The sequence below is a fragment of the Silurus aristotelis genome, assembly GCF_946808225.1.
Source record: "Silurus aristotelis genome assembly, chromosome: 11".
Taxonomy (NCBI): Eukaryota; Metazoa; Chordata; class Actinopteri; order Siluriformes; family Siluridae; genus Silurus; species Silurus aristotelis.
In genome coordinates this window covers 12,120,121-12,143,150 of record NC_139584.1, presented here as the reverse complement: position 1 = coordinate 12,143,150, position 23,030 = coordinate 12,120,121, and the positions used below count along the sequence as shown (strand labels likewise).

Here is a 23,030-nt window from a genome sequence, read left to right as displayed (position 1 = left end):
TTACGGATAAGCGGGAGAAAATGAATGAATGAATGAATATATATATATATATATATATATATATATTCAGTAGCAATTACATATATAGATCAGATAAACACAATGCCCAATTATGCACCTTGAGTGCTTTCATGTTTTACTCAGTTTATGTATATAAACATATTTTTTTGTGGTTTCTACTCTGTTATTTTGGTGTGAGCAGAAAAAAATAGCTTTGGAAATAGCTTTTATATACAATGCAGTGTTTTCAATGTAGGGTGATATTTCAAAATTAATAGAAAAAGAAAAATCTCACAATCTCTATTACAAAAATACTGCTGCTGAATTGGATGGTCCATATTTGTAATTTAATGGATCACAGCTTACAGTGTAAAATTAAACACTTAGCCAGTTAATTGATTGAAAAAAATAAGAAAAAAGATTTGGCTCAGGTATATTTGAGAACCAAATAAACTATTAGCAGGAGGAAAATAAACATACCTTTGAACTGCCTCCACATATGTTCAAGTAGAGTTGATTTACAATAATATATTTTCTCAATGCAAAAAAAGGGTGGAGAGTATATGCACAACTATAACTACATTTACATATGGAATTAAAATATTATATATGTATGCATCTGTACTACGATGAATAGCTGGTGTGAACACCTCCAGTTACTCCCATTCTTTACACGGCATTTTGTTGTGCTTTAGGCATTTGCTGGCTGTGAGGTCAGATCTAGGTGGTCTAATTTTAAAAGAAAAATAAATAAATAAATAAATAAATAAATAAGTAGATAAATAAATAAATAAAAATAAAACCCATAAATGTTTATAATAATTTGTGAAGAAATCAGATTTACAAGTTGTGTTACTATGTACTTTGAAGCAACCAATAATAATCTGATGTTGGTTAAATCCTAATTAAAAAGAAATGGGCACTTAGAATAAAATATGTCTGTTGTTTTTTTTCAAATTTTAACAATATCACACTATTTACCAGGCAAACATCCTGACGTTTTTGTAATTCTGAACACTGCCTTCAAAAAAACAGACAAAATTCAAAAAATTACCATTACTAAAAAGTACTGACTCTCTTACAAATATGAAATATACTATAATGTGCATTTAGAAATGAAAAAAAAAAAAAAAAAAAAAAAAAACAGGGACAGATATTGTTTGTTCAATACACATTTGAGTGCAAAAGTTTGCATCCCTCTTGTTTTATGAGTAAAAAAAATTTAATCGGATGTTGTGTACAGAAGAATTTTTCAGGCTGTCCAACTGAATGCCTTTTATAACATGGCATTACAGCAATTATGTTGGGATTTTATAAGCAATTTAAAAAGTTTCCACCCAAAAAATGATTAATTGTAGTGCCTCAATATCGCTCGACAGATTTACTTTGTTCAATCTTCTTTTCAACATGAAACGTATCAGTAGACTCTGAAATTGGGTGCAGTTGAGAATCAGCAAAATAGAAAAAAAAAACCTAAAACTTAAAATACTGACCTCGACAGAGCTGGTGAACAGAGTAAAAAAGTGCATTTGGTGACACCAAGTTGAAAAATTAAAAAATAGAAAGAATTGACACAACATGATCATAGAGTGGAAAAAATATTCTTTAAAAAATACATTTGTTTGTGATTGTTTCATCAATAACATATTTACATCATGTTCTGAATTATTATGTAGAAATGATTCACTGTTAATTGCAATACAATAAATGTTGTTTATTGGTTTTATCATTTAGAAGTAAGGGTATGCAAACCTTTGCAATCAATTGTAGCTGGCAAATGAGTTAGTAGGACGTTTATTAATGCACATAAATACTCAAATACACTGGCTGCTTTACAGTTTTGCTGCCTTTTATATTCTTTTTGATATAAAATACTATAGTGCCAGTTGCAGTTCATTTTCTTAGAAAAAAAGTATTTACCTGCATTAAATGGCAAAAAAGTTGACATCATATATGTATGTATGTATTCTAACACATATTCATTCATTCATATTAAAGTCAGTGGTTGCTTATAGGATTACTTCAATTTGATATGTCCATCTAGCTCTTCTGAAAAACAAATGAAGAATAGGGTTAGTTGAAGTTATAGCTGATTTGCTGATTTAATATGTTTTATTAGCTGATGACATGTTTATTTACCATATCGGGCTGGCTGCCATTGGCGCCATGCACAGTAGTGATTGCTATTTGTCGCTGTAGCTTGTGAGAAGTGGAGAGTGTGTCGTCTCCTTCAGTGTCTCTTTCCGACTCTCGTTCCCTCTTACATGTGACACGTCCTGCTGTGTGAAATGCACGTCCTGAAACAGAAAAAAAGGTCACAGATGAAAACATCAAAAGTTGTGTGCTGTGTTTTGAAACAAAAACAGCTTTTTTTTCCTAAAATCTGACAAGCTGGGGTGCGTTTGAAGCTGTAAAATGCTCCCCATTTGCACACCTGTAACCACATCACAATAACTGAATTCTGTGTTAATGCAACATTTAAAACAATAAAAGATTTATATAATGGCTTTATTGAAGCCTGTCGTGTTACTTAATAAAGTTAACTGTTTAACTGTACGCTGTGCAGCTGAAAATTGTTTTGCGAATATTATTACAATTTCTTTTTCCTCAGGTAAGAGGCACATGTGCAACACGTTCTCTCTGCTTATTACTTTCTTTTACATGTTTATGTTTATGTTTTCCCCCATTTTTCTTTTTTAATGATAGTTTGTTCATATGTTTTGTCATCTTTACCCAGTGCACTCTTATGGTGGTTTGGTATTGTGTAGTGTATATTGTAATCCTTTTTAAACACAGTTTTGATCATGTACTCAAGAGGGAACCCATCCTCATCTGGGTGGCACCGAATGCCCATTTATAACAGAAAAACAATGTTGAGGTATACAGTGATGGTGATCAGATACAAACTTTTGACTTTCAATATTTATGAATCCATTAACCTGACCTGCCCACAGTCCAGGCTTGTGGGGCCGTTTGCCTGCCACACTTAACTGGGGCCCGTTCATACCAATCAACAATCGTTTGAATGCCACAGCCCACTTAATTATTGATTATTATTAATAATAATAATAATTATTATTACTATTATTATTGATGCTACATTGCAATATGGCCATGATTCACCCATCATTTAAAGGTTATATCCAGCATGATAATGCACCATGTCACAAAGCAAAAGCTTCTTCAACTGGTTCCATAAACATGACAATGAAGTCAATGTTCTTCATTTCAGTAGGACACCTTGTGGTAGAATGGAAGATTTGCAGCATAAAAGTACACCTAAAAAATCAAACATTGACCAGAAGGATTAAAAAACTTCCACTTTTTCTTCTTCTTCTTCTTCTTCTTTAGGCTGCTCCCATTAGGGGTCGCCACAGCGGATCATCCGTCTCCTTACCCCCCTGTCCTCTACATCTGCCTCTTTCAACCCAACCACCTGCATGTCTTCCCTCACCACATCCATAAACCTCCTCTTTGGTCTTCCTCTTTTCCTCCTTCCTGGTGGCTCCATTCTCAGCATTCTCCTACCAATATACCCCATGTCCCTCCTCTGCACATCTCCAAACCATCTCAATGTCACCTCCCTCACCTTGTATTCAAAACGTCCTACATGCGCTGTCACTCTAATAAACTCATTTCCAATACATTTAAAAACAAACCAAAACCCTTGTGGAATCTCATCCATTAAAACGTGTAGGTGTTTTTATACTCAATACTTGATACTCAGAATTACTATAGTAATCCTAATAAAGTGCTGAGTGAGTGTACTGTCCCATTATAATACTATTTAGTTGAAATCACGTGTTTACCATAACAAGCCATCTCCCCTGAAACACAGTTCATAGTTTCAGTCTCACCTAGCTTTTGTTGCTGCTGCATTCTGCTTGGTCCCTGGTGTTCCTCACCCTCAAAGTTTAGTAGAATACTTCCACTTCGGTTTCCATTATTTGCCGAAGTACCTGGCATGACTGGTGCTATCAAAGTGCAAGTTACAAGTTACTTATTCAAGAGCCGGTGGAAATCACCAAGTTAAAAACTGCCCATTTTATGGTGGGAACTTCAAGGAAAACGAGGACTGTTGATTGTCACCTGGTGTGTTTGTACCAGACTGTTGTTCTCCTGGAGAGTATGCCATCCCGTTCCCATTCCCATTGTGTGTGGATGGCACTGAGGCCAGAAGTCCTGCATAAATGAAGAACATTTCATGATGTTTATTATGAAACTGAAGGGCAATAATAATAATAAACAATGTTGATCAGTCAAAGGGTCTAATACACAGAAGTACACTAAAAGCAGTGTCAAATGGAAAAAACTAAATGCTTACAAATGCTTGAGAAAAGAAAAAAAGAAAAAGAAAAGCAAAGTAAAAAGCAGCATGGATTACAACTGTTTGCACTGGGCAATGTGGTCAACTCAGAATCTAGTGTCTTTTGTGCATAAAAAATCCTTTATTGAACGTACATAATTAAAACCAACCACCTAGACAGAGCTTTTTGTCCAAAAACTTGCCTAGTCCTCTATATCGGGAAAGTTGCTGGTAGATCTGTTTCATCCTCTCAATGTTAAGGCGACTGGCCTCTGCATGGTTCACCATGGGCTTCGGATAATGGACTCCAATGATGCACTTTGCTGCAGTCTGTACTGCATCTGGGGCGTTCCATGGATCGTAGATATACTTGGCCGGAAAACCTCGAAGAACAGGTAAATAGCGTCTGGAAGGACAAAGAGAGATTAAACCGCAGAGTCTCATCATAGATACAGGAAGGGCTGTGTGTGGTGGTGGTCAGATTCCCATTACAGCAAATATAGCTTCAGTATCAATATGCAATATCACAAGCTTTTCTCTAATCAAGTGCTTCATATATCACAGAATTCATCTCTACACAGAAACTGATGGAGAAAATAAAAATAATTAAACTCACAATTGTCTTTTAAAACTAAAGATAAATACATGTTTGTTCTGAAATAATAATGAAAGTGCTGGTTTTTAACAATTAAGTCAAATGCTGTTGCTTTAAGATTTTTTCTCACAGTGTAGCTTAGTTACAGATGATCTTCGTCATGTTATGATACTTAAGCACGTCACCACGCCACTATAAAGAACCAGCCAAGAGATCAGAGCACAAAAAGCCCTATTTGAATTCAGAACGTGTGGCTGAATGGATTTTCTTCTGGTCCCAGGACAGAGAAAGGCCACCTACCTACTAGTTCCACCTTACCAGAGCCTGGACAGAAGGTGGTCGATGTCACCACAATGCTTGCGGACAGGCGGACGCAGTAAAAACCAACAGTTTCTGCCTGTGCTGAGACACTACGGAGATTCCTACTATAACACGCGTTAGAAAGCAGAGGCAGTGTCCAACCCTTCCCACCCTCTTAGAGTCCGCCAGATCCATCCAATCAATCACCTCCCCGCTCCTAACCCTCCCACTCTGCCCAACTGAAACTCAGGGTTAAGTAAGAGGTTCAGGTTCACTCCCTGCCCCTCGCACTGCTACTGATCGCTTTTGAGACAACAGTGATCCCAAGCCAAGGCAGAGAAACTTGCTAGCTGTCAAACGAGCAACACAGTATACTGTCCTCAGCTGCTGGGTGCCCCCTCGTTTTGCCAAAAGAGACCACAAACCTTTCGCCAGGAACATTCAAATTCTGCCTGGACAAGTGACAGAAATAAACAGAACCAAGAATATTTACATTGTCCTTCTGCAGGAAGTGCCTACATTAACCTGAATACATACAAATATTGTTGTACTTTGCTGTTCAAACAAATGAAGGAATCTCATCATAAGCAACTTCACAAACAAACATTAAACTGTTACTGCTCTCTTGCACAGGCAGGGCTGCATTTAACACCAAGAACTCCATAAAACATTTCATAAAGAGTCTGTTAAAGAGGAGTTGCCCAAAGCTAAATAGAAGTATTGTTATCCTAGGCTTTGGACCCCACCTCCCAACATACCCACTGGGAAATGCATTGGAACTCTCCATGTATTAAATGCAGGCCAGGCTTAGTATTTCCTTACCAAGCGGTTAAAATCGCTTTTGATGAAACGAGATGCTACCGAGCTAAAGAACAGGCTACTGTATTGCCCAGAGAAAAAGCGTGAAGCTTCAACCTGAATCACAGCCAACAGGCTTCCAAATGCTTTGGCTAAGAATGGCTTTTGTCTTAAAAGCAATCAACCACTATTTACAAAGGGGAAAGAAAAAACTGAACTTTTCACCCAATCCCAGAGAAGACAACAAATAAACATATCACAAGCAGACTTTTAAAATATTATGTTAATGACAATACACTTGCTGAAAAAAATTATAATTTGAACATAATGTTATCAAATGTAAGAAGCCATGATAGTAAAGTTACAAGACAAGACATTTCTACATTAAACTTTCACCTAAAAGTATTTAACTATACAGAAGGTAAAGCAGCAGACTGTTTAAAAAGCTTGAGTTCTATATGCCCTATAACAATCTCAATAAAAAAAAAAAAAAAACCTTTTTCCTTTTTCCAAAAACAGCTGTTCTAATTTTTTTCTAATATAATTTTTTTCTTTATATTTCTAAAACAAGGATTTTTTTTCCAACAGCAATAAGTAATTTTTAGTTTGATTCATCACTAATGACAGGTCTGAATAGCTACTTACTACCTAGCCGTGAAAGGGTAACATTACCAACCTAATGAAGTCCCCATTAGGGTCAGTGCGCCGACCAAACCCTACTGGACAGTAGCAGTGGAAGAACTGCTGAAAGAAAGAGCTGCAGGAGAGCCACATCCAGCTTCCTGCATTCACACTCCAGTCTGCATCCAACAGGAGCTCCTCGAAAACCTGTCGATCACAGCATCCATTACAGACTAGCCAAATAAAACAAGATATTTTTTGTTATAAAACCCAATAACAAATAAACATTTCAGTAAATAGAGACTATTACAAAACTGCACTAATAAGTTACAGTAAGGTACAAGTCTGCATCCATTACCAAGTACTATTTTAATTTATAATTACATAAAAAATTTCCTTTTATTTTGGAACAGACTGAACAGGATCCTGAAGGCAAGCAATGGTCACATCTTGGGGAAACTCCTTGCTGTTTTAAATGTGAATGCCCCAAATGACTTTATATCAAAGATGGTCCTATTGTTAAATCATGAGTGTAATTGTCTGGGGATTATGGATGAGGATTTTAATTGTGTCATGGATGGTAGGTTAGACAGATCATCTTTCGCAAAATCATCCATGATCTATCAATCTCCAATTCTTTACATATTCTGCTAAATATGTGTCATGCTTCAGGCTTAGTCGGCATATGGAGAGAACTACATCCAGGTGTCAAGGACTATAAATTTTACTCTTCTCCCTATAATTCTTATTCCAGATTAAACTATTCGTTAACTAAGTAAGATCCAGTGAAATTGGACCTATGGCTCTTCCAGATCATAGCCCTGTGTGTTTAGATTTAACAGAATTTTCAAACCTAAAATCTTCTTAATAGAAATGTAATAGTTCTCTCCTTAATGACAACTCTTTCTGCCTTTTTCTTAAAGAAAATATATCCAAGTACTGGCAGGACAGTGAGTTCTGTCCAGGAAACAGTGCCACCAAATGGGATGCAGCTATGGCCATCTTGAATGGCCACAAAATTTATTTTTATCAGGGCCATTAAAACTGCTGAGGGAATAATTTCAAATGATCCAGCTAAAATTTATTCCAATTTGAAAGATTTCTATGAGAATCTGTAGACCTCCTCTTGCACACCCCAAGACCCTGCCACTTTTTTGCATAAGATGCCCGTACCTTCATTCTAAGATGAGGACCAGGCCTTTCATTATACCCCTCTAACAAAAGAATAAATCTTTGCAGATATTCAATCTATGCCTAGTGGGAGGCCACCAGGGCTGGATGGTTTCCCTTTTGGAATTTTATAAAAAGAAAAAATTGGCATGTGCTGTCCCCTATATTCATGCCAGTAGTTGACAGTCTTATGCCTGATTCCTGGAGGACTGCTTCTATTAGTTTGATCCTCAAAAAAGGACTGTGCCTTGTATCATCCTATCTGTTTACTTAACGTAAACTTTAAAATTGTGGCCAAAGCCTTAGCTAATCACATGGAGAGGTCATTAACCTGACTAAACTGGATTAATTAAATCCTGCTTCTGTCTGTTGAATATAATACACCATTTGACTGTACATGGTGACCTGCTATAATATGTTTGGACGCAGAGAAGGTTTTTATTTTAACTGCTGGACAAATTAAATTTGGGCTCTAACTACATCAGACTAGTGACACTTCTTTACTCAAGCCCATCATCTGTGGTTAATACAAATGGTTCACTATCAAATGTATTCTCCATCCAAAAAGGCTGCCGACAGGGCTGTCCCCTGTCGTCACTCTTCTTGACCTTGTACATCGAACCCCTGGCAGAAAGTATTCGCATGCATAGTGGCGTCTGGAGGTGATGGCAGGTGGGATGGAACACCGTCTATGATTATATGCAAACAACGTTCATCTTTACTTAATTATCACTAATGAATACAAATCTTACATTTTGTTGAACAGACATGTGTAATGTATATAACTATGGTTCCATGAAAATTGGAGGATAACTAGGGCGATTTCCTTTAGAACTAATGGATATTATTAGGTTCGATTCCCTGCTGAGCACAAATAACAAAGACATCACCGCATCACCTATAAAATGGACCCCTCTATATCATGTTTGTCCTCTTTCCATTCCTTTCATCCAATGTGGACTTATGGTCCTCCACTTTGTTGTGCCAAGGTAGTACACGCAACCGTCTATTCTATATCCTTACATTTCTGAAAGTCAATGCGGTTTTCTTTGAAACTTGAGTCCCAATAGCAAATTAGCCATGAGGTCAACCAACATTAATTCAGTGCAAAACCTCAAACAAAAATAGACAGCACTCATAGTTAAAATCATGCCCTACTGAGTATGAAAATCATTCAAATGATCTTGGTGTCAATTGTGAATAAGAATCACTCAAGCATAAATCATTTTTATACATGGTGCTCCCCACAGCTTGGAAACAGCTTGTCAAAGGCCTGCTAGCTGATGAGTTTAGCCACAGCATGGCTCCATTTCCGAACACTGACACTGTGCACTGAGTGTCAATTCAAATAGTGATTAGCCATAATAATGGCCAACAAAAACTGTCAAAAGTTCAAGACTCTTTACTCATGCCTCTTTAATTAGTTAAAATTAAAACATGACCAAACTGTTGAGCACCAAATTCCTTTAAAACTTTAAAACACTCTCAACCAAAACCAATTTGCATTACTCATGGAGAAGGCTAATTTGTTTCTACCAAGTTTAGTGAAAAAAAAATTATTTGATTTCCTAGACCTGGTTTGCAGATGGAGCACAATAACTGGAACTATATTCTTTTCTGTGAGAATGGGGCCAACAACACACTTGCATTGTCTTTTCCAATAGAAAAACGTCAGTTTAAACCAATTTTTATCTATCCACTTACATATCTCTCATGATGTACATCTCCTGTAGTAGAACTGTAATGTTTGTAATCCTTACTCATATGTGCTAGTGAACACTAGTTGAGTCTATTTTGAAAACATAGCTATGACACCATCTTTTTTTTTTTTGCATGTCCTGCTGGAGGTAAACATCAGTAGAAACCAACTACTTATTTCATCATGCAATCATATGCATATGCAGTAATCCTATTTTTACACCCATTGCCAAGGTATAGAGACTGACAAGTGGCCCTGTATCCTGAATGGGGTATTTTGGCCTATGCTGCCAGGATACTAAATCCTTTAACAAGTAGAGAATTTACTGTGCTCTGGAACATGCATAACATTTTTTAATGCAATTAAGAAATTGTGTACATCTATAAATTGACTCCTCAACTTCTTGAAAAATAAAAATGGGAATGATTCAAAGGGGATACACTTGGGATCATGGAACTCCAAAACGTTGCTATTTATATTCTGAAATGAAAAACAAGAATCTTGACTAATTGCAAAAGAAACAAGAAATAAATATTTTCCAAAGCTATTATTTATAAACAAAATTGATCCAGAATCTATCCCAGGAAATGGCCTTGAATGCAAGGCTGGAATATACACTTGATAGCACGTCATGTTATTGATCCATATATATATATATATATATATATATATATATATATATATATATATATATATATATATATATATATATATATATATATATATATATAATATTATATGCGTACATATAATATATATGTACACATGCTATTTCACCTCTAGGGGGAATTTGGCGTAGGAAATTTACCTATAAGTATATTTCGGGTGGTGGGAAAAGAGGAGTAACTAGAAGAAACCCATGCAAACAAAACAAAAAAATTGCAAAACACTGCACAACAATCCTGATAAAATTCAAAATCCTATTCAAATTTCATATTTTCATATAACCCCCCATACAACAATTGATATATATATATATATATACACACACACACACACACACACACACACACACACACACACACACACACACACACACACACACACACATGCACACACTTACCATCCACTTTCCACATTTATGCAGTTACATAATCCACTAATCATGTGGCAACAGCAAAATCCAAAAAATGATCAATGTACATGTCAGTGGTTTCAGTTATTGAGTGTGCTCTCTGACTTTGTGTCTGGAGTTTGCAAAGAATAATGCGGAAAAAAATTAGAGAATATTGTGTGTGAAAGTCCTAGGAGATCCCAGCTTGTTATGAACTACTAAAACCAACCTATCCATCACCAACAACCATACCACAATCAAAATCACAGAGATCAGTTTTTCCCCATTCTGACCATTGCTGTGAACATAAAGTGAATCTGCACCAGTAAAATTTTATGCCCTGTGCTGCTGCCACATCATTGGCTGACTGGATAACTGCATTAATAAGCATTGAGTGCATAAATAATTTTTTCTTTAAATGTGCAAAGCACCTTCATGCCCTCCTCCCAACTGATCCACAGGTCTCCTCTGGTAAGGAAGCAAGCCACAGCATGACGAGCCAGATGATGGATCCAGCCCTCCTGTCTTAGCTGGGTCATGATTGCATCAATCCATGGGAAACCAGTTTTAGCCTCAGCCCATTTGGCCAGTGCCTCTGGATTCTTATCCCAGGGAATGCGCACACAAATGGGGTTGCCCTCCATCTTGTCAAATCGTGGGTTGGTAGTAGCAGCGGTGTAAAAAAATTCTCGCCATAGCAGCTGGCCATAAAGGGAGAGGGGAGGGGTACTAGTCTTCTTTACCTTGAGGGAAAAATAAGTGATTGATGTAGTTAAATCCAAAACATAACTATATTCCATGTTTCCATTAACAGGCAAGCTCAAAACAAACTTCATAACTCCCTCAAACAGCAAATAAGAAAAATAAATACTTAATGTTTAATATAAAATATTCTCATCCTGTTAGTTTCTACACTTAAAAGAAGAAAGAAAGCAACCTTTCTGTAAAGATCTGTGAGTTTGAAATAAAAGAGGCGACAGGAGAGGCAGCCGAAGCGAAGGTAAGGGCTCAGGCCTGTAGGGCTGGCCAACAGGGAGTTGGCATTCATCCTTGGTCTCTCAAAGTTGGCTACCCAAGCCTGAAAAGAAAAAAAAAAGAAAAAGAAAAAGTGAAACGTAAACTGGAGAAATATATTTAACTTTTTTTTGCTTATATAATAAACATAATAGTGGACTTTGCATGTAGGACAATTCCTGTTCAGTTTCTACTGCTTAAGTCAAGGTTTTCCTTTATAACCAAACTATTGTACCTTTCTTTCTAGGTGTCTCTCAATCCTTGTTAGTGCTTCTGTCTCCCCACCTGGCCACACAGCAGAGGGTAGTCCTTCTGTGTCAAACCCTATAAAAAAAGAGATGATTAGCATGGAATAATTATGAAATATTTAGCACCTATTTACAAATACAGTTGTGTAGCCTATACGTACTAAAAAAACAGTATAAGAGTTCTTAACACTACATGGACATTCACTGGACTATATCACCGGTGGTTTCATCAGATTAATCACATATCAAAGCATTTTACACATGCAAACATGATTCACAGGGTTCTTCTGGTAGCCTCACTTCTTCAATTCGTAAAGTGTCTATAAATACAGTCACAAAATTAGCTAGGGAAAGTAAGCACCTTTACCTTCTATGTTAAGGTTAATTGCTTACTGTTCTGTGTCACTGCAGTTTCTGCTACTTTCAGCTCATCCTGCAAGTCTTTTCAAGAGAAAGCTTAAATACCTTCTTTATCATCTGAGATCACAATGTGAAATCTTGTGTAACACACCTTACAAAAAACTGTGATCCCACTAAACCTTCTACATATATAATATTAAAAGAGCAGCACTGACAAAGATATTTGAGATTATGCAAGGTTATTCAGCATTTATCAAATCTTTATTTATTATATGTAAGGTACATCTACCATCCGGAGCTGAATGTGGTCCATCTGGTCTTCAACTAGTCCTGGTCCTTTTTATGGGTTCTTGTATGTTGCCATGTTAACATTCAGTATATCAGCCAACAGTGCAACAACAGTGAAAGCAACTCTCTTCATCTTAAGCACTTCAATTCATCTGTCAGGGCTTTGCAATGGTACTGCAGATATATTAATCCAGGGAATGGTGTCTAATCTCCAGTGGAAGCTCTACAGTTGGTTCTTTCAACCTGGTGATAGTTCAACAACTAAAGCAGAGATATCTGTGCCCTAAAGATGGTTCTGATTGCAAGATGGCAAAGATGGCAAAGATGGCAAGATTCTGATTCCCGCTGCTGTTTTCACTGGTTATCAGAACATTCAGTCAGCAGAAAAGTTAGAAGAAATTTTCAAATAAATCTCACCCAGCTCTTCAAGAGAAGGCACGCCATATTTGTCCCCATGGTCTTCAGATATAGGTGTGACACAGCAGCCCATAAGAGAGCTAGACAGAGTCTCCATTGGCATCTCTGGTGGGTCCATACGGCTAATCAGAGTTTGGAAACGCTTGTAAGTGAGGGGTGGCTGGCTGCCATTCAACTCAATTATTCTGTTATGAAAAACATAGAAAAAGTGAATAAGCAGTGGAAGCACCTAAGCGGTATATTGTTCAGTTTGTGCAATTCAACATAAAAGCTTATAACCCATCCACAGAGCCATCAAAATTATGTTTATATTCAGAATTTTAGTAATATGTTATTAGTTAGGGATAATTAGGAATTAATATATTAATATAATGAATATATCAATGTATTACTTAATACTACTGATTGTTAATAATATATTAATAACAAGGATTAAAAAAAAGTTCATACTTGTCCAGATTGTACAGCGTGTGTGAGATCTTGACAATGACTTCCACCCCTGCCTCCATTGCAAGCTTCTTAATGGCAGCATCTCGCTCCTTCCCAAAAGGTTCTGAGTCATACTCAAAGGTCAACCTGGATATTTCCCACTCCTGAAGGTGCAAAAAGCAAAGACAAAAAGCTTATAAGAAAATTCTGATTTTCACCTGGCCTGCAAAAATTGCTCAAGAGTAGTTTCTTAAGAATATGAGGTGGCTGGTAAATATAACAAATTTCACCTTAAATAGTCGTGGGAAAACGTTGGCTGGTTGACCTCGGATAACAAAAAGGCGTGAATTGAGCTTCCGGAGACTGGAGTCAAGATCGTCTAGGCACTGAAGGAGAAATCTATAAATAAATAAAAAAGAAACAGAGCTTGGCCTGTTACAAATTCTTTACTGTTGTGAATAAATACTTGCAGTGATAAAACAAGTTACAGACTATTTCAGTAATTCAGTAAACAATTAGGAAAAAAATTATTAGGATACCCTTCTACCCATCTATCTTTCTTTGATTGCTTTATCCTATTTATTACAATAGTAAATGGCAGCTAATAAAATGTGATTTAATAAAAAATGCATTTGTTAAACAACTTTGATCGCTATCATAAATGTTCTCAACTACTAGCACATGCACTAAAAGTTTTTGATCGTTGTGGTTCTATTTATTTTATTTTTTTTAGAATTGTAATATCTGAGGTGTTCATCAACCATTTTAATGATTAGCTTATTACCAATCAATTTAGACCAGTAACTGGCTCAGCCAGTTGATTTTGACACCTCTGATATGTACAAAATATATACACACGTTTAAAAAACCTCCATAAAATAATTTTGCGTGTACTCAGTCACACTACCAGTCCTTATTCAGCTTCAGTTACATGCTTAGTAGACATGAATTTATCTTGTTACTGCACTACCCTCCAGTGTTCAATAAATGCACTGCCTGTAAATGGCAAACAAAGAAGTTGGGGAAAGATGCAGACATGCAGACTATTCAGGGCATTTCTAAACCTGACTGCACGTGCAACACTGTTCCTTTGCAGGATTTAAATCCTAAAGCTTTTCTATATACAGCCGCCATTCTTAGTAAGCTGTGGTCTTATCCTAGTGCTGCCAGGAGTTTCTATTCGCAGCTTTGCTCACACACTGCCCATCTGGATCTGAAGAGGTTTAAAGGTATTTTTGGTTGAAGCAAATGTTTGTTTACACTTTGGACTGGGGAGCTCATGTAAAGGATCAGAAGAGTACAGTCTGACATCACCAGTCAACAGGCTTCTATTTTGCATTCTTTTCTAATTTACAAAAATGTTTTATTACTTTATTGAAAATAAATTTAATAAACTTGTAAATATTTAACAGAATTTTTAATTCTGAATATTTAGTATGTCCCCTTTCTGCTTTAATAAAAAGTGCACTTGAACTGACTCCACAAGTGTGTAAAACCTTATGATCCATTGTAAATTTAATCGGTCATGTCATCTGAACACATGTTCCAACAGAAGAAAGTAAGCATGAGACAAACCTAAACTTTATACAAAGCAGTTAACACAGTCAACTTTACTTTTTTTGTTTTAATTATTTCAAAATAATAATCAAACCTTTTGTTTATTTTCAAGTTTTAACTGTGAAACCAACACAAAAAGCAAAGTGATAAACCAATGGCAATAGGGATTATTTTTAAGAAAACAAATAAATTATTATTATTATTTTTTAAATACTATAAGACTATGTTACAATTATTCTGGACTTCATTTTCAGGAAATAAACAGCATATGTACTCTAAATCATTAGTTTGGTGTTTAGAACATGCCCCTGGCCTGGTTAACCTCCCACCTGTGTCTGTGTTCTGGTTGAAATGTACAGACTGAGCCCAAAGTCAGACAGTCTGCTGGCAAAGCCGTGATTAGGGTCTAGACAGCAAAGCTCCCCATGCTCCACATAGAAAACTGTCCCCACCCTGGCACATTTCCATTATAAAACTCCCATATAGAGACTCAACTGCACCATTTTTCTGAGTTTCATTCATAAAAGCATGCCTTACTATTAGCAGAATCAGTGAATGTTAGGAAATACAATGAATCATCCAAATGCTTAAACTTGAATTAAAATTGATATTTGAATATTTGAAATATTGCTACGTTATTATATAAACTCATGCTATAGTTTGACCTACAGTGTGCATCCTCTGAATGGGTTGTTTGAAACATTTTTCAATGGTTCACTAAGTCATACATGACTTATATAACTGTCCTGGCCTACATAAAAAATGCGCAAGCTTGCAGCCACTGGAGGGCATAAAATTAGCCTAGTGACCTGCTTTTAACTACAACAGAACTCCTTATACAGTTGTGTTTAAAATAATAGCAGTGCAACATCACTAACCAGATCAATCACTGTTTTTGGCAGAAATTATATTTCTACATGGCAAACATTTTACTAGTAGGTGTAGTAGAGTAATAGAAAACCAACAGACCCAACAGTAATGACATGCATGTTGCTGATTCTGTGTAAATTAATTATTATTTGAAAAGGGTGTGTTATAAATAATAGCAGTGTGGAGTTCAATTAGAGAGGTAAATTATTCTGTGAAAAATATAGTGTCAAACAAGTGTCTCTATTTAAAAACGAAGGCAGCAAATATTGTACTGTGAAGTAAAATGGGTCATTCCAGACATTGTTCAGAAGTACAGCGTACTTTGATTAAAAAGTTGATTAGAAGAGGGAAAACATATAAAGAAAATGATAGGCTGCTCAGCTACAATTATAGAAAAATGCTTTCAAATGGTTTCAACCAAAACCAGAAAGTCGTGGAATAAAGTGGAAAACTACCATTTAAATGGATCGAAGAACAGCCAAAATGGCAAAGACTCAGCCAATGATCAGCTCCAGGATGATCAAAGAAAGTCTAAAGTTACCTGTGAGTACTGTAACAATTAGAAGACGTCTATGTGAAGCCCCCGCAATGTCCCACTGTTAAAAATAACGACACGTGCTGAGGAAGTTACAATTTGCCAAAGAACACATTGACTGGACTAAAGAGAAATATTTTGTGGACTGATGAAAGCTAGATTGTTCTTTTTGGGTCAAGGGGATGCAAACGGGGATGGTTTGTCAGATGACCCCCAAATGCTGAATTCAAGCCACAGTACACTGTGAAGACAGTGAAACATGGTGGCACAAGCATCATGATATAGGGATGCTTCTCATACTACAGTGTTGGGCCTATTTATAGCATTCCAGAGATTGAAAAAAGTTATTATAAGGATTTTGAGCTTTTTTAACACACAGCTATTATTATGAACACAACTGTATCTTTGAAATGGAAAACAATTGATCATTTCTGGCGTTGATTTCTCTGGGTCATGTGACTGTGTGTGACAACAGTGGGAGTGACAGGAGGTTTTAAAGTAATTGAAGCTAATTCATGAGCACTAAAGTAAAAACCGGGAGAGAATAATTGTGACTATAATGTTTTAACATTAAAGGCATTCTTGTCTGATTGGTCTGTAGGTTTTGTTATGTTTGTAGGTCTGTATTGTTCAGGTGACATCGAGGCATCACATTCGAACACTTTGGACATGCAACAAAAATGAACACATAAAGGATGGCAAATTGTTTTTCACTGTTTTCATATAAAACCTGTTGCGTATACACCTTAAATATAATAGAAGTAGGTCAAAATGTATTCAATACACCACTAAGACCTACAAGTGGTAAAAACACTGAAAAAATAGGTTATTACCTAGCCCATGAGACATGACATAAATTTCATGAATGAAACCTGCACATGAGACTTAAAATCAGTGAGTGTGTACATCATGCTTTACAGAAAAGTTACGTGGCATTTTCTTAGTGTGAGAGACAAGAAAAAATGTAAACCCTCAAGAGATACAATTAATTACATTTGTAATTACAAGTAAAATTTTTCTTTCCACTCAATTTTAAACAATAGACCCTTATACTTCCAACCTTAACACTTTTGTGACAATGACTTGCAACAAACAATGCAAAAATATATAAAAAAAAACACCTAAATGAGACTCACCTGCATATTATGATGAAGACCTACCTTTTTAGATTATCTGAGTGTTAATAGGTTGATAGAATGTTTGCTTTTATATTGCAGCACATTAGACTTATACAACACAATTCTTTGAAAACATTAACCAAGACTGGGGATACCAAGTACATATGCAGCTTATGACATAGTGCTCTCACAGGTACATTACTTTTAATGTGATACTATCTGGTAAACTGCTGTTTAAAGCAGACTAAATCATTCCATTCAAGAAAATAAGCAAAGAGTAATAACATGATCTGTGACAGATTGCATTGAGTTTGGGATGAATCACTGATTCAAAGATTTTCCACTTGCAGCATCTGCTAATCTCTTAGTTGGCCTACATTCTCATGAGAATCAGCAATCGTACTAGCAAAGCAATAATCTCCAGTCTGGTTTAATTGCCATGTGGCTTTACATGTTTAAAATAACACCACATGGAAATGATTAGTTAGTGTGACAGAATCAGGTCTAAGGAAGGTATCTCATTCTACTTGGCTCTACTATGCACAAAGAAAAAGAAAAACAGAAGGCAGTTAGGTGAAATCACAGAGAAAGAAAGCAATATACTAGTATTATCTAAAGTATATAATGTTACAGAATCGGTATACTGCAGGAATATACAGTTTCTACTGTTAGTTGTACGCCACATAAAGAACAGCTTTACAACATAGTAATGTAGGTTAATAAATAAATTATAAACTGATCTGTGATGTGCAATGCCTCAGGTGCCAATAGTCTACTCAATATGTATATTAGGCATTCCATAAATTGATTTAGAAAATGAAACCACTTATAAATCCAGGTATACTGTGTACTAGGTGAGTGGTTTACTCACATTCAAGTTAAAGTAAAAAAAAAGAAAGGCCCTAATTTCCTTTATCACACTTTCATCATTTAAGATTAGTTGGAAAATGATAAAATAGTCATAACACAATGAAACATTTATGAATGTATATTCATAACACATTAGCATTTGTATACTAATTTGTTCATAACAAATTAGCATTAGCATTCAGAACAAATTACCAGCTAACATAACCCTATGTTGTACATAAAACCCGGAGACGTACTCACCTCCACCTGTTGACCCCAAGGTTGGAGGACCCAGCAAACCAGGGGTCCAGGAAGTAAACACAGCGGATGGTGCCTGCACCCCGCAATGCCTCCTGAAGTGCAGGGTTGTCGTGCAGACGCAGGCCCTTCCGAAACCAATGGATGGAATTTGGGGCCATATTGAGAGTGTTGGCTTTACATGGTGGAAAAACAGGAACAAAAACAGTCCTGTTAGCAAATCAATTAATTAAGCTAAACTCAATACCATTAGTCTAAATTCAGATATGTAGTAAAAATATCACCATGATCACAGATTATTATAATTATTAATAATTATTAGAATATTATACATTAAGCATTTTGTACATAATATGTAATGCATGTATATAATAATTCTTATAACACACAATGAAAACTAAAATGTATGCACATATAATTACACATTATACAAAAAATAATAGATAATCCAGAATAGATCACACTGAAATTAGACATTGGACAAAACAAGTTTACATTACATTAATTTTTCATTACCACTTAAACAAGAGGTTTAAAAGAAAATTAGGTGCATGTAGTAAAATGAAACCTTACCAAGTTTATCCAAGCCTGCCATTAAACCCAGAGTAGTTTTATGCTTTGCTAAAAAACTCTTTTCCTTAATGAATGGGGATTACTTTAACTTCTGGCACATATCCTGTCCATCTGTGCTATGTGCCAGAAATCTCAATCTGTGACATTCATTTGTCTTGGCTGCATCGAAGTCTGATTCAAAGTGCTGACACAGTATCAATGTTCATGCTGGCAGGGGCTTGAAACAGAGATTTCAAACACTTGTCGGAAACTATTTAATAATTATTACATATATAATATAGGCTATAGTATATCTGATCATCTATTTAAACTCACAAAGGTTCCCACTAACCCTGATCTTGGAGTCCTCCCAGTCCTGTCCATTTTTTTCTTGCTAACATACCTTACCCATTTAAACAGTCACATATCAGCCATTCCTGATTTAAAGTCGTTTCTAGTTTCAAACTTAATGCCATGTGCATAAACAGTACTTTAAGCATGTTTACACAATGATATTCTTGTGCTACAGTTGCTCAACTGTAAAGTGGGTGTGTTGGAGCATAGAAATTATGAAGATGTACAGAACAGAGTGTATTTAAGAACCAAGTTTGGAAACATGTGCTCTAACACTGTTACACTACAACAAAGCCTGGCTTTTATAACTCTAAGCAACTTGTCTGAGAAAAGCGTGAATGCAGTGGTTACTTTAATTAGAAGCAAGAAGAAGTCTTTACAGATGCAGACATTTGCTTTAATCAATGAACCAATAAAAGGTATTTTGATATGGATACATTTGTTAAAAACAAACTACAAGAACATTGTTAGTCTCTGCATGTCAACATCTGTATTTCATCAATCTCCCTAATGTCTGCATGGAGGATCGAACAGTATATTAAAACATAATTTGCCCTATTCTCGTTCCTTCAGATTGCTCTCCATGTTCCCTGAGTATGAGACATAATATAATGAGTTTGAGTATTAGACCTAATATAATAACTTGGAGCATTCAACAGTATCAGACATAATAATAGGAGTCTCAAAACCATGTTTTACGTTCTTAGACTGTCATTGCACCTTACACAACATCTTATACAACATCTAAGTAAGACAGATTAAAAAAAATATATATGGAAGTGCCTGTCTCCTGTTAATCGTTTCCTGTCTTTATGGATAGTATGCGGATATGGAAATGATGTGATGACTCAGGATCTCAATGCGCGTAACATCTTATGGAGTGGAAATTAGGTCAACGCAAACTGGGTGAAACTGAACAGACTCTTACAAAAAACACAAATTCACACACCTACTGAATGGTCAAAATGTAACAAAACGTCACCAGGAACGCTATGACTGTTCAGTAATAATACGTTTAGACATTATTCGCCAGCCATTAGTGAAAAACTTTGAGACAGAGACAGAAGAGAAATTGGGTCACCGCCGCGCGAGTTATGTAACTCCGACAACGCGCTTGTCGTTCATGCAATTTTAGCACGTAGTATAATTAGGGGGGGGAACGACGTGCACAATACCTTTAAATGTTATGTCAATCCTGAAGAAAAAAACATCGCTTCCCTCGATATTTTGGGAAGCCTAGCTCGAAACGTCGACGTTCGTGCCCCTTGCAGCTGCGCACTAACTGGGTCGTACACAGTGTTTTGCTGCGTCTTGTGTTCGGCAGCGGAGATTCTCCCTCTGTTGATTTCCCTGTGAGGACGGAGGCTCATTTGATTGGCCGAAACCAAGTCACGTGACGCAGTCAGCCTCACGTTTAAGAAGCGTGGAGTATTACAGGTCGATAGAGCTGAATTATACATGGCTGATGCGCTGAAATCATGAATCGGCCATGTATTCGGCATGATTTGATTTATAAAATACATTATTTTTTTAAGTTTTACATTTACACCTTTTTGATGTCCATGTTAATTTTTTTTTTGATGTTCATTAACATTCTATATTTAATGTACAGCCTAGGCTTTTTCTTGAATACTGTATAAAGAGTTCGATTATGAATTTATTAATAATGGGTAATAATCAACAAGGTTTCGCGAATGTGAAATACATTTATTCATTCATTTATACATTATTCAAACCAATATTCATTCATGCATTCAATTAAACCATCATTCGTTTGTCTATCAAATCATCATTCGTTCATTTATTCATTCATTCATTCATTCATTCATCAAAACATAATTCGCACATTCATTCTTTCATTCCTTCATATATTTTTAACGTTGTCTTTTAATTTAACCTATTTTGTGGTATAGAGAAAAGCAGACACATTGCACTAAATTTGTAAACAATATATAAACATATAATAATAATAATATATAATAATAATAATAACAATTAAAATATTCTAAATTACAAATGTATTATTTTTGCTTATTTGTTGGTTTTCTGTTTCAAATTCATCTTCTTTTCATGTATTTTTGCAATTTTAGTCTCAAGTGGTAGTTCTTTGAAAAATAACTTTTGTAGTTATAATTTTTATGTAAATATTGTAAAATACATGCACATTTCAAAAATCAAAAACTAGCTAAAGTTGTTGTTGTTGTTGTTGTTGTTGCAAGCCACTTTGTGAGTTGTGTAAATAGCTATTCTATTAACTACATCACTGAGCCAAATAGAGGCTTTGTGAACAATAACTGCATTTTTACTGATTTGGATGGTGCTAATCTTCAGGCTGAGGACTTCAAGTGCATTCAATTGTGGCACTACATCGGAAGTGGTCAAGTGGGTGGTGTAGCAGGTAGCAACTCCAAGGGTCCGGGGTTTGATCCTGAACTCATGTGTGTTTGTGTACATATTCTCCCCCTGTTCACTTTGTTCACCTTTTTACATCCATGCCCCACCAAATACACCTGTAGGTGGACTGTCTGGCATCTTTCTGTTCAATTGGACATTAACATAATACAATGCCTCAGCTCTCTATCATTAATAAATAAGTTTGCCTGTAAAATAAAGAAATACCTGGATTTATGTCGCATTTTATATGATTTATATATATTTGATTTTGAATGCATCTACTTACATTTAGGAATTCACATCTTAAATTGATTTATATCTAAATGTTAATCAAATTTGTATTATTTAGTAGTTAGGAAGAAATCATAAAAGCCTTATATATATTTACATACATGCATTACTTCTGTTTGCCTCTGCCTTTATTGAGTATATATTTATTTACTTCAAGGAAAGTGCTACTCAGTGCTAATCCATGGCACTAATGCATTTTTTGAAAGTGTGTGTTAAAGCAATTTGTGCTTTCCATTTTTTTTTTTTCATATTTCTTCATTTAGAGAGTACATTGCTTCTTAATTGAGCTATTGCTAATCATTTATAATTTTCCATGTCTTATAATGTGTTCCATGTTTCACATTTAACATATCAGTTTAATGTCTATTCAAACATGATTAGCTACAGAGTTATTCAAAAGAGCCTCAAACATTAGTTTAGATGTCTTCTGAGTCTCATAAGCTTCATAAATATCTTTGTGTCTCCCACTGTTTTAATAAATGACCTGCATAGTGCAATCAGAACATATCATCACATTGTAGGATGTCATAGACAGCTGCATTAGTGGGTGTGAAAGATTAAGCCTACATTTTGTCAAGCAGGAAACTACTTTTTTTTACCCATGATGCAAATGAAGTAGGTCAGTAAAAATGGACAGCATATCTGTGGAGGATATTGGACTTCTGCCTACACAGTCAGACTGGACCAGTGATCCTGTGTGGGAGTTCCTGCTGCTATGCTTGTTTGAAACCCATGAGCTAAACAGTATTTATTACAGATCATAAGATGACACAAGCAATTACATGATTGATAAAATAGACAGGCAGAGGTGGACACAACCTACTTGATTGCATCTGGATTAGTCATCTGCTTTCTGAGGTCATTGTGGGGAATCAGACTTTTAGGTGTTAAAGTTTTCTTGCACAGTGAGGAAAGTGACAGTGTATCTTGTAATGGCCAACTTTAATGAATAT

At 35.8% G+C, this 23,030-nt stretch overlaps 1 protein-coding gene across 2 annotated transcripts; it reads right to left on the bottom strand.

Annotated features, from left to right (window-relative positions):
- Nucleotides 1–1,585: 1,585 nt before the first annotated feature.
- Nucleotides 1,586–20,758, bottom strand: cry3a (cryptochrome circadian regulator 3a). Of its 2 annotated transcripts, XM_083553551.1 has the most exons (14): nucleotides 20,568–20,758; nucleotides 18,490–18,661; nucleotides 13,590–13,698; nucleotides 13,321–13,463; nucleotides 12,871–13,055; nucleotides 11,793–11,881; nucleotides 11,481–11,621; nucleotides 10,975–11,286; nucleotides 6,676–6,827; nucleotides 4,510–4,712; nucleotides 4,090–4,182; nucleotides 3,858–3,974; nucleotides 2,140–2,297; nucleotides 1,586–2,049 (listed from the first exon to the last, which is right to left on the bottom strand). In XM_083553551.1, the coding sequence occupies exons 2-14, from the start codon at nucleotides 18,645–18,647 to the stop codon at nucleotides 2,041–2,043; spliced, it is 1,869 nt and encodes a 622-aa protein (XP_083409677.1). In that variant the 5' UTR covers nucleotides 18,648–18,661; nucleotides 20,568–20,758; the 3' UTR covers nucleotides 1,586–2,040. The 2 variants fall into 2 exon arrangements, with proteins under 2 accessions (XP_083409677.1, XP_083409678.1); XM_083553552.1 differs by lacking the exon at nucleotides 3,858–3,974.
- Nucleotides 20,759–23,030: the final 2,272 nt, after the last annotated feature.